Raw genomic sequence first — 13,355 nt, forward strand, 5'->3', positions numbered from 1 at the left:
CGTGATGAGGCTCAGCAGTTTGAGTTCAATAGATAATTACTTCCCCATGCAAAGGTGTGGAGAAATGTTGCACGTATTTTTTCTAGGGGAGTTGGCTGAGAGTAGATGGGAGGATGTGTGCTTCCTTTTGTTTATCTATGGCCAATGGTGAAATCAGTTTTTTAGTGGTCAAGGAAATAACACTGAGAAGCAGTTCATAATATTGATCTTTTTCTTTCTGCTGGAACTGAAGCATTTATTAGTGCATAACCTGGTGGTTTTACTGAAGAAGAACATGGTTAGTTCAGAAATAACACTTCAGTATTATGTGTCTGAGAAAACAGATTTTTTTTTTTTCTTTTTGAGCAATCAGACTCAGAAATAGTCAGAGAGAGAGAGAGCATAGAAATGGATGAAACGGACAGGTAACTTGTGATCACCAAGAAAAAGAAGTGAGCATTTGATTAGAATGGTCACTAGAATATCAAATAATGGTGGTAGCAAATCATGTTTGGAAAATTTCATTAGGGGTGACAGAATGAGAAGTTACAGTAGAAGTATCTGTAAATGCATATAGATTAGAGAGCCAGCTAACAAAATCCAAAAGATGTTACTTTCACAACCCATTGAATTAAACCAGAAAAATGGAAGCATTGCTGTCTAAGCCTGTTTCTGAGATGTGTGGAAGAGTAATGTTGGGAGCCTATACTATTTGTCCTCTATGGCCAGTGGTAAAAAGTGACCAATTTCTAACATGGGAATTATCAACAAGGAGAAACACTATTCTGGATTCTCTTACAATAAATAAACTTCTTGGATTTGGAAGTCACTTGTTGCCAGAGTGGCAAGTCGTGATGCGTAGGGCAAACTGAGAATAGACGCAGTGTTTAATGTTTCATTTTTGAAAGAGTTAATTTTCCAATGCAGAGATCTTCTGTTCAGTAGTTTGGACAAATGTATTTAGACAAACTTGAAAGTCAAAAGCTTACTGAGAAGACTATATTAAATTGTGAAATATTGGCTTTTTGGCAATCAAGAAAGAGGGTACTCCCAGCTGAGGCCTGTGCTAATGTAGTGACAAAGCAAAGACAACAACTACAATTGGAAAACAATGTATAAACACAACTGAATGCATTACAAGCATAGAGTATAGGTAGGATAAATTTAAAATATTGCAGAAAAATCCATGGCTGGAAGGAACCAGAAAGACACCTACCATGGAATGATCTTACATACAAGTTTCCGGATTGTTCGTAAAGATTTAGAATAGGAGGATTTTTCAGTAAATGCTGTTGCTTTATTTTTGGAGGCAAGGTAATTTGTTCTTCCATAAAGTAAGAATACCTTGTAATCCAACAATAACTAAGGAGGGTGTTGCACAAATGTACTAACTTCCCAGAGCCATTTGTTTGTAACTCCTTACTGAATGGGGAAGGGGAAAGTCCAACTTGTGTTGTTCCAACATTGAGAAGGAGAAACAGGGTATTTCTGTTGAAATCAAAGTCAGTTAGACACAAAGCTGCTGTAGAAAAACAGTAGAGAAGTTGAATTCATTTGAAAGAAGAATTCAGGACTGTAAAGCTGAATTAATGATAGTCAATTACATTTTTATGGAGAATATGTGTTGTCAAACAAATTTTTGTGTTTTGATTACTTAGTTGATTAAAGAAATTGTGTAGATGCATTATAGATTTATTTTATGTGCATAATCTACAATTTAGATGACTTAAATCTCCCTTAAGGTATTGTTCCCCTAAGTAAATATTTAAATAAGCCATCTTCTCGTCACCTCACAGTTGCTCTACATTCTTGGTAAATAATTTCGTTACTAGGGGAGCTGGAAGAGAGGAACAGAGGTATGTAAGGTGATGGTAGTTTTCTATGGGTGTACGCCTCAGATCAAGGCAGACTGCTGGAGCAGAAGCAGCTGTGAATTGGCAGAGTACCTTGAATGTTCAACATGTACACATAACATACTTTTTAAATAAAATGAAAAAAACCCTATGATCTCTGTTTTTAAAAATATGAAAATATGGTACTAAGGTTCTGTAAAGCATTGGAACTGGACTGCATCCATGCTGGGATTGCTTTACCAATGTTTCTGTTCTAGCATTCATGCAGCTATGTCAGGCAAATCTGTACTTCTGCAATTGGCGTAGGGAATTGTGCTGTACCAATAAAACCATAGTTTTGTGGATACCTGTGAATAAATGCAATTATACATGTCACAGCAGGGAGATTAAATGGGCTCTTTTTCTTGAAGATTAAGACTGTAGAGGTGCATTCATGGGGAGAAAATAAAGGGTCACAGAAGGGCTCTTTGGTTAGCAGAGAAAGAAATGACAAAAGCTAAGGACTGGAAAACAAGGCCTGGCAAATTCCGGAGTCTAAAATAATTGAAAATTGAGATTGTGTACGCAATTTTGTCGTAATTCCTCAAGTAAATACTGGTGGTTCAAATCTTAAACATAATAACCAATTTTATCCTGTTCATGTCTAATTAAAGTGTGAGCCAGTTCAGGTTAAAAAAATCTAACCAAATAGCTATGAAAATAAGGCTGAAGTCTAATCTTTGTTCAGGTCCTGGATGGGAGCCAGTATTCCTGTAACTGTCATTTCTGCCTTGCCTTAAAGATCAGTGATGGTACTGCTGTATGTAATAGAAAGTAATGAGTAGTGTAGAGTAAGATTTAATTCTTGCACATAGGAAACAGCTTTAAAAATAGGCTGTTTTCACAGGAGTAGTTTTTCCTCTTTGTCTCCCTACTCATGCACATAATTTTCAAATATTAGTTTCATCGAGAATTTTATGGACTCTTCTCAGTTATGGTTTGAAAAGTAAAGTAGTCCAGTCTTTTTATTTGTTTACCATTCAGGTCCAACCTTCCATTGCTCACAGGCACCAAATCTGATTACTGGCTTTGTTATCTTAAAGGTAGATCCTCTTCAGCTGAAGAACACCATGGTCTCGTATCTCTTTTCATGTCATTTCAGGGAAAGATGTGAAGACCTAACCTCATTAAAAGAAGGAACATCCTATTATTTTGAGAACATACTGTTTCTATGGCAGAGAGTCTACAATTCCAAAGATTCCTGCCCCCCCTCCCTCCCCCCCCCCCCCCATTTTCAGCTGACCTAACTTGCAAACTAAAGGTGTAATAGAAACTTGAGATTTTTGACCAAAACAAAGTCTCAGTGACTGAATCAAAAGTTTCCCACTTTTATTCCACTTTATTTAAACTGCTTCTGGAATCTGTACCATAAGCTCTACAACTGAGGCAAGATTTGTCAGAAGCTTCTGAATACATTAATCTTTTTAAAGATGTCTTTAACTTGTCTTCATGTGCACTTTTTTGTGCTTTATACATGTTTGGTATGAGTGCAGATGAGCCGTGTAGCTCCATTTTATATTATGGGCATATAACCTCATATGGTCAAAATTATTAAACTTAAATGTTTGTTCCTGTTTAAACATAGAAAATGAAGTGATTCACTCAATTTGGAAATTTCTTATGATTTGATGTTTGCTTGGTAACTGTTCAGAAGATGAATTTATAATTCAAGTAACGCTCTTGTTTTTATGACATGCAAATATAGTTCTAGAAAGTCTGTTGTATCTGAAAACAAGATCTCATGAAATACCTTACTTACTGACTGCAGTAGCAACAAATACATATGCTAAGTCGTCTTATTTTAGCTATATTGTACTCCATGTATGTGCAGGTGTGTGGTATTTTGGCAAAACACAAAAAAATCAGTTTTCCATGAGAGTTCTTTTTGGGTTAGGTATTTAGTCTGTGGAAGCCACTGTTGTTGTTATTGAACCACATAACTCTGCTAAAACCTTCGCTTTGCCCACAAATTCTTTTTGCATCTTCTGTTTTGTCCTTTCTCGTTCATTGATAGGTCTCACTTACTAGCTATTAGAGCTGTTAGCAGGAATACTAGATCTTCCTCATTATTGTTAAGGTGTTCTACAACCGCAGTGCTCCCATTCACCTCTTGTTTTGTGATGATATATACATTGTAAATAGTGTTCCTTTCCCATTTTCTTTTTCCTTATGCATGTTTTCAGCACACTGGTAAATGCAACCCAGTGCACAAAGTATCACTGATATTTGTAATAATTTACTAATGTGGGAAGCTGTCCTTTTTTCCTACTTCTTCCTTCTCTGTTTATTTGTGACAGGGATTTATGAAAAATATCTTATTTCAAGAGTTGGAAGAAAACCATGGTGCAGAGTAGCAATAGGTTGTCGTCAGTTATTGTGCTCTGCCCCCCCCCCCCCAAGTGAGTTTAAATTGAGTTTAATTTTAAGTAAAATCTCAGAACAGATTGTGAGAGATCCTAGTACAGTTGAAAGTAAAGCTGTGCTAATATTGTTCTGTTAATAACAGTCTGACATAGCCAGAGTGACAGATTTTGCAGCAATAATGTTGTTTCAGCAGTGACATTGATTTGTTTATCAGATATGGTATCAAGTTAAACTGTTGCAAGATAGGGTAGGAAGTTAGAGATCATAGCAGGGTAACAGAAACCAAAAGTATATTTCCAAAATCCCATCTTGGAAAGGAAACAAGGGCGTGCTGTTTGCCAACAGCTTTGTGCCGTCAGCCTGCCTGCCTGCTTGCCTGGCTGCACAGTGTCAGGAAGCAGAATGAGGATATAGAAATGCTTATATTCAAAGGATGTAATTTATTCAAACTATAAAAAATAAATTAGGTTTTAATATTTCAGGTTCTGTACCTACCACAGAACTTTCACTGTAAATCTTCTGTTTTTTCATTTCAACTCAATTTCTTTTCATTGTGTGAGAATTTATTTGTAAAATAGGAAAACAGCTGATACAGAAATCTATGAGGTAAATGCACAGGAAGGTACTTCTTCCATTCTGGCTCAATTTATAGTAATCACTGAAGTGTAATTTTAGCAAAGACCATAAAGATGTCTAATGATATTTCTCCTTCAATTTATTACTCTACAAAAAATAATTAAATTGAGATAAAGAAGCAGAAATTGAAAACATACTGTGGTAGTGAAACACACTCAACACATCAAGACAAACTGAAGTTATCTGACCCATACTGATTTGAGGGAAAAATCAACAGCATTTTAAAAAATTTATTGCTGGGAACAGACATCTAATAACATCTTCTTTTCAGGTCTGTTCTTGGAATGCATGTACTCTGTATGTACTTTGTACTCGGTAAAATGTATAGTTTATCTCTAGGAAAAGAGGTAGTAGAATAATGCATGCTCTCGGTGCTCTCATCACACTCGATGATTCAAAGATAAGTTCTTCTTGTATTTTTTTTTTTTATTAGAATCTAAAAAATAAGGTTAGCATTCTTTCCATGGCAGGTGCATGTTGCCCTCCACCTTTCTGTGGTCCCGATGGCCATAGCTGCCTTACAGCGGTTCCTTCCACCTTCTGCCCTTTTCCTCTTGACCTATGCTCTCTGCACATCCTTCTTCTTTAACACTCGTTGGGTATGAGTCAATTTTGATTTTCGTATTAGTCAGTTAGTATGTCTGGGTTTTTTTCTTTTTTTCCCTTTTTTTGTTTTTTTTTCTTTTTTTTTGGACACCCCCCCCCAGCAAAGCAAAACCCAAACCCTGTGTTTAATTTTGCTTCTTGAATTGCCTGAGTGTTCTATGAAGTAGAAAAAGGAGAAGGTAATTAGAGAGTCAGATTCTTCTCTCCTGTTGGTGTAAGACAAATAAATTCAGTGATATTACAGCAGAATGTGTGAAGTGGGAGTGGAATCTGGCTGTTATAAAGCTGGAAGGTTTTAAGACAGAAGCTGATTGTCCTTAGCTATATGTTGGAGGTATTTTGTTTGAACAATAAAGGAGGGAAGTATAAGCCAGTGTATTCTGTATTTTTTAATGCTACATTGAAACTTTGCTAAAGAATGCTGTATTCTCTCCTTTTAAAAGAGTTTAATGGCAATTGGTAACTAAACCACTTTCTTCAGAGGAAACAAACATATTCTAAAATATTCAGCTATCAAAGAATTCTGACGACTAGCACATACGTTGATGTTGAAAAAGAACTATTATGTGCATTGCAATATGATATACGTAACAGCAGAAAAATTTCCTTGTGCCCAGGTAAATGATACAGCTTGTTGAATGTGTTATTTCATTTAAAAAGAAAAAAAAAAGGTGGTGGTGGGGAAGAGAAGGCATTTAAGTATATGCGTGGTGGGGCACAGTGCCTGTCTGTGCAGTGCAGAGATGCTCTTACCGAAAACCCCTCCATATAAATATAAAATCGATGCTGATGTTGAGCTCCACTTCTGGAGTGTATGGATGTATAATAATTATGTATTATGTACATGTGTGTATTTATGTAACAATGAAGGAAGAGAGGTGTATTGATCTAATATGTATCCGGATGCATACATTTTTAATCTAATATATTTAGAAATAACTGAAGAGATTCCTATTCCCCTGGCACTAATGAAGTAAACAGAACTTCTGACTGTGTAGCGGTGCCTTGTAATCTGTAAAAATTGTTGCCAACTTGAAACCAGATATCTGTGATGTATTTACATTTCTGTTTCACTGGTTTGTGATGTACTAGTGTGTTAAGGTGTGCTTCTTGAATATTCTAATAGATACTGGCACTGTACTCAGCTTTTTTGTAATTTTAGTGTGGGCTAACCTCATTCTACTATGTAAAATTGAATGGAAATGCATTTGAAGTTAAAAGGCAACATAGTCAGATACCAGCTAATACTTTAGGGACAGAGAACGTGTGGAAACTGGTGGTGGTTGCTTGTGTTTCTGAGATGTCTTTGTTGAAATTAATATTCTGAGAGTCCTGTACAATTCTGCTTGCCTTAGGCTGAGTGGTGTGAAATGTAATTGAACTAATGACTCACCGTGCTGAGATAATTTTTAAGAATGTAGTGGGCTTCTTATTGTACAATACTGTGGCATATATTTGCCCTTTTTTCTCCAGTGATGCTGCCTATTTTTGCGTTCCGTTTTAGTCTGTCTGTCAAGCACCCACGGCACACCTTCATATCCCTCCTAAAATCCTCTTCTGTATCTGTAGGATATACGGAGTGCCTTCATTAGTTACTCTTTATTTTGTCTTGTTTGTGTTAAATCTGTCGTCTTTGTGGTACAGATCACGTATGATTCTGTTTTATAATGACTCCTGTGTGTATATAGGATTGCACATATTCTTACTTGTGTTGCTCCCTGCTCTATGCAGAATTTTCTTCTGCAGACCTCAAAGTGTACTCCAACATGGTATAAGTCCTTTTTTTTTCTTTTCTGTATTTAATGAAAGGTGAAGAATAGTAAATGTAAAAATGAACTTGCTTATATTCTTAAAGGCAATCAATGACTGTGATCGACATAGCCTTTAAAACCTGACTTAATCTCTCTGACTAATTCCTAGGCTGCATTTTCTCTTTGTTATGAAGTACTGCTTCATTGAATCTGACTTTCTAATGAATGAGCTTTTAACACTAAACGTGTAGTTCTTGAGGATTTATTTAATTTTAAAAAGTAAAGTCATGTTGTCAAGAAACCTTTGAAGTCTGAAAGCTTTTCTTAAATGCTTATTTCAGATAAGGACATGGTGTAAACTTATTCATGTGTTGTGGCATTATGATTTCTTTTATTCTTTTTTTTAAATAAATAAATAGTATTTTTAATTAATTTAAGAATGCTTTATTGGAAGATAAGTGATCATTTAAATCATGTAATGCCATTAACTCTAGAGATCCCACTTTCTCCTCCTTCTAGTGTTCAGAATACAGAGGATAGTTAGTCAGAGAAAGGAAGAAGTGTTACAAAAAAGAAAACATAATAGTTCCTGCTTAGGTTTTTTGGGCACATTTCTTTTCGGAAGAGCTTATTCCTGAAAGAATGTTTTTGAAGTGATACATTTGGAGCATATGGGATTTAAAAAAAAAAAAAAAAAAGCTTCTTGCATAAACCCATTAAGTTTACTTCCCCCCGCAACCTCTCAAATAAGAGGAAAGATTTAAATTATTGTAGGAAACTAGGGACAGCTTGGATGAAATCAACACTGTAAGTGGGTACAGTTGAATGCAGGTGTTGTTGGGCTAGCTTTTAGAAAAAAGCCAGTGAAATTATGTTTGAATATGTGTTACACATTAATTTTAGATAACAAATTATTATCAATTAGATAATAAAACTTCCAGGTAGAATTTGGATGATTGTAAGTGGCTGGTCTTTGTGGAATATGGAGCTGTATTATTATTTTTTTTAGTCTTCTGTTCTGGTAAGCTAAGGGATGAGCCTAAGTAAACCTAAGTACTTTACAAGTACTGGCTTTTTTTTTAACCACCAAAACAGTTTTGGCAATACACATATGATTAATAATTTAATGGTGTGATGGAAAATAGCTTTTTGCTCCCTTAAGACCACACCTTTTTTTTTTTTTTTTTTTTTTTTATGCAACTTCAGGAAAGTGCTTCAGAAATTCTCATTTTTTATGTATTACTTTAGTCAAACTAGCTCTCGTAGTCAAGGATATTCTCTGTTTTTTTTCTTTTTTTTTTTCTTTTTTTTTTTTTTTTATAGAAGCCAATACTTATTGAGAATTAGCCTTTTAATTATACTGGTAGCTGGTGACACACTGAGCAGTTTATATAATAAGGCAAGTGAAATCATGCTAACAGATTTTGTAGTTTTTTGTTTTGTTTCCACTTCCCCCCCTCCATAACTGGTAACTAAGTCAATGAATATAGCCACTGTTCATTGAAACAATGAATTTTTTAAGCATGGGGTAGCAAACCATTCAACAAACTTTTGTTTGGATGAATATCTTAATTCTTGCTTACAGTGCTATGGATGATGATGACTCCTTAAGGCTTCTTGATTCTTCATTGCAGCTATAAGATGAAATAGAAATAGAGGATGTAGAAAGATGGTATACCGTGGCTGTCCGGGAAATAGGGTAGCTAGCGGTATTGGTGATTGGTTTGTGGCAAAGCAGTTTCATGGCTAGAACTGAACATCATTGAAGGAGAAGTGAAGTCAAAATAATACAAAAGTTATTGAGGGCAAGAAAATTATCTTCTACTTTAGCTGTGACACTTGACAGCCATATCTATCTATGTAGACAGATGGCATGAATGAAAAATGTCTGCATAAAAGGTCCCGATGTCACACTAGAGGTCTAGCTAAACCCCTTCAGTGTGAAAATCTAAGACTTTGCAACAGAATGGCTTTGTTGGTTCTTTGTCTTTTAGTATCAAGCCCAATAACTTTGTGATTTTTGTCTTCATTTAGGCTGTTTTTCCCCTTTACCCTCTCCATCCCTCCTGTGTAATTATTCAAAGCTGCATATTTTCTATGTAGAAACTGTGGGTCTGAGATTGTATACACAAGACTTTCTACTTTTCTTAAAAGTACTGTCAATTTTTGGACCAACATGAATTTTTTTTCCCTCCATCAAAATTAACCGATTCTGAACCATTAATTGAAGGACATCATGGAAACGGCTTTGTCTACATGTGCATGGTAATTGCATGCTGGAGAAATTTGAAATAAGTGGCTATCTAAATATGAGGTCCAAATATGTCCAACTTGTAGCTGTATAGCATTCAGAATATATCTGATCAATACGGTTTATGAATTATATTTAAAAATACCATATCATGCAATATGTTGAATTTGTGCTTTAGAAAAATATTCCTGATTGGAATTTTTGTTTAAAAATTCTTTTATATTTACAGAGAAACTGAGCCATACAAATATTTTTAAAAGTTTGCACTTCTTTAAGGCTATTTATTTTCTAAAAAAGAAGACTTGAATATTTTTGACAAATATACACATGGTGTTACGCTAACAAACGGCCATGCAACATATATCTTACATAATGAAGAAATTGAATATACAAGACCTACTCTATTTAACATATATATTGAAAATTTACAGTCTCACCAATAGTTAAAAAAAGTTTTTCTTATTTGGCAGTATTTTTCTACAATTTGTTCAAATATTCCGCTTGATGTGTTTTGGTGAATACTGAAATCTAGTCAGTGACAACCTGAGGTACTAAGCATTTCTGCCTTACTTCGTTGTCTTCAAAGGTAATCTTTTTGTTCCTTTTAGGCTCTATCCATGAGTTGTGTATTACAGCGTTATTTGGCATAGGATCTGCTTCCACTATTGAAACAACTCGCTTTTTCATTTTACTTTTCAGAACTTTCTGAAACTTTTGCCTCGTGAATGCATAAAGTAGAGGGTGAAATATAGTTGTTCCGTATGCCATTACTAGAAAACATAATCGCAACTTTACCAAAAGGTCACTTGGGCCCAAACATAAGATGGTGGTGTTTAAAACAGAGATGGGTGTCCAGCAGAGAAGGAATGTTGAGATAATCAAGAGGGACATTCTGAAGACTCTCTTTTGCCGTTCTCGTCGCTCCCGGTGCCGTTTTACAGCTCGGCGTAGAGCAATAATGACAGACACAGAAGTCCTTACGCCAAAGACGACGTTTCTTCCTCCACTGCTGTGGGACACGTCCGTAGTCTCATGCTGAGTGGTCAAAGAAATAGTTTTTTTCTTTCTAGCTTTCTTCTTTTGTCCCGTTGTAAATCTTGTACCAATCCGAATATTTAGAGCCTGCAGTATTTTGGTGTATGTAATTAGCATTACTATAACAGTGAAGAAAAAGATTGGAATCTGAACAAGAAGGTGGTAGTACATTCCTAGCTCAGTGTGGTACTCGTTTGTACTCACGCACAGAAGTGTCTTATTTTCCCAAGTACTTGCGCTTCGAAGACTGAAAAAGTTGACTTCAATGAAAGGAATCAGGAAGGAAAAAAGTGAAATGATCCATATTGATGTCATTAACATCACAGCCCTTCCCATGGTCAGAATTCGATTGGCAGGTTTTACGGAGATGTCGTATCGGTCCAGAGTGATAGCAAAAACGTTGATTGCAGTTGAAACGCTTGCAAAAGAGACACAAGCCTCATGGAAGCAGCAGATGAGAGCAGTGTTACTCTCCAGTGAAAGCAGAAGGATAACTATAGTTAGAGGAATACATCCCACACAAATTATTACATCAAGTACATGAAGGTTCATTGTAATTATGTTACTGACAGAATTGATTAAGTTGGATTTCATACAGTAAAGTACCAGCACGGTGAGGTTGCTGCCAAGTCCCAAAACAATTTCTAACATCAAAAATCCAGTGAGAGAAACTTGAAAGCTTAATGGATATGACAGTGGTCGGTACATGTTGGTGTCGATGTCATCAATGGCATCTCGAACTGTAATGTTAGATTCAGACTGCATGTTGACTTCCAGAATGGGGGAGAAACACATTCTTTTGTTGCAGTTGTTTTTTCTCCTGAAAGACGAAATAAAATACGGAACTATTTGATTTCTTTTTTTAACACTTATTGTAAATAAATGCTGGGGAAGGAGGAGAAAGGAAAAGCATCTATTCTTATCAAACTCTTGATTTACTGTATGTTTACAGCTTTGGTTGGCATGGACTCAAAAGCCTGAGGATCTAGAATAAGGTCTTTCTTTTTTAAAGGAAAGCAGGATTTGTTTAAAAAAAAAAAAAAAAAAGTAGTGAAAAGCTTCCACTTAGGGAGACAAGGCTTTATTTATAGTAATGTGGTTTTTACAAAGGGCCCATTTGTTGAATAAACTATACTTGTGCATTGCCTTTGTATTGTGTTGAGGGTCGTTTTAGAAGAATGTTGTTAAGTATTAACAAATTAGTACTCAAGATCATTTTAAAAAGGCTCTTGTGGAAAAAGAAAGTGATAGGAACATGGAGCACTGTTGCTTATGTATCATAAAAAGAACATTTAAATTACTTATGGCAATTTAGCAGCCTCTTTCTTATGAAGAGTTTGCAGTAGTGTTGTGGGCTGAAACTTGAAGTTCTGTAATTCAGCAGGTTTTTACAGAGCTTGAAGACTTCCGTTCACTTTTATCTTGTGTGCATCTCCATGTGTGAAACTTACCACTACAACAATTTTCTATAAGTATATATAATTTCAAATGCAAAACTTCTGTGGGTTTGGGGTAATGGAGTTTATTATACAAATACTACATTTCCTTTTTCTGATTTGAATATTCAATTTCTTCAAGAAATCAGTGCCTACATGGAATGGAAGAGTATTTAATTTTATTCCAGAACAGATTTAAGGGAATAATTTTAGAAAGTAATATTTAAAAAGAAAATTGTCTCTTTCAAGGTTTTGGGTTTGGTTTTTTTTGTTCTTTGTTTGTTTGTTTGTTTTTTTAATACAAACTACAATTAAATCCAACAGATTTATATACATAGCATGTTTGTCTTAGGAGTAAGTGAGGTTCAAAAAAAGTAGCATTTATTACATCTAGGAGATCTTTTATTTTGTGGCTCATCTGCTTTGCTTTATACATGCCAATAGGTTGTAAATGTAGCATCTGCATGTAATACCTGATGTTTGTGTTATTTATATTGCCAGCCAGCTCTTGAGTTTGTAATGAAATGAATAAATAAAAGACAGGTTATTCAATTTCTTGTTATGATACTTGAGTTTTTTTTTTTTTAATAGGTAGCTTTAAATTTAAGAGGGGACGTACTTGGCATGAAAATAAATTTAAATGCAGACCTTTGTTCCATTCTGAATACATTAAAAATGGATAGCACCAAGGTGAACAAAAATGAGCTCTTTTTTAATGAAAGTATGAATTAAGCACACTTGGGATACAATATGCAAATGGATTTCATCTGCAGTTCTGAAAAGCCTCAATTGCACAATACTATTAATTGCAAATTGTATGATGAAAATTCTTGGTATGCTTCAACAGTTATTTCACATGTGCCTCTTAAATACAAAAGATGTAAATTAGAACGTATTAGTCTCAGATGTGAAATGAAACAAGAAATATTTCAAAAGCTTTGTTTAATTTCTAATTTAGGCAACCTCTATTGGGTTTATATTAACCCTCAGGAATACGATTTCCTCTGTGTACACTGTCCTGGCTGTGAATGGATTTCAAGAAACCATTCCAAATGCATGACTGGATAAATGGAGTTCTTTCGTATTAGCAAAAGCCAGGAGGAAATCAAAAGCAGAGCTGCTAAAACAAACGATGCTCCTAACTCTAACATTATGCCAACTGAAATTCTGTGAAAACAGAAAACTTCAGATGTGCTAAGTCGTATGAATAGATTAAACATCACCTCCTTGTTACATTGATTAGATTTCAGTTAAATAAAAGCAGAAACGTCAAGGCAGGGAGCTAATTTACCCAACGCATCGCCTGTCTGGACAGTGCCTGTTCCCTTGCAAATGCTGAGCAGAGGTGGGGTGCATGCAACTGCTGACCTACCTGTTCTCTGCGCCTCAAGGGCCTTTCAGATCA

General features: G+C 35.3%; 2 protein-coding genes across 2 annotated transcripts in view; one reads left to right on the forward strand and one right to left on the reverse strand.

The window, feature by feature from the left end:
- COG5 (component of oligomeric golgi complex 5) overlaps positions 1 to 13,355 on the forward strand; it is a 191,228-nt gene that overhangs the window by 24,833 nt on the left and 153,040 nt on the right. The window lies entirely within an intron of this gene.
- Positions 10,008 to 11,959, reverse strand: GPR22 (G protein-coupled receptor 22; the record flags this gene model as incomplete). The annotated part of the gene is made up of 1 exon (XM_082308224.1): positions 10,008 to 11,959. The coding sequence occupies exon 1, from the start codon at positions 11,307 to 11,309 to the stop codon at positions 10,008 to 10,010; it is 1,302 nt and encodes a 433-aa protein (XP_082164350.1). The 5' UTR covers positions 11,310 to 11,959.

Source organism: Platalea leucorodia (assembly GCF_965183815.1).
Source record: "Platalea leucorodia genome assembly, chromosome: 4".
Lineage (NCBI taxonomy): Eukaryota > Metazoa > Chordata > Aves > Pelecaniformes > Threskiornithidae > Platalea > Platalea leucorodia.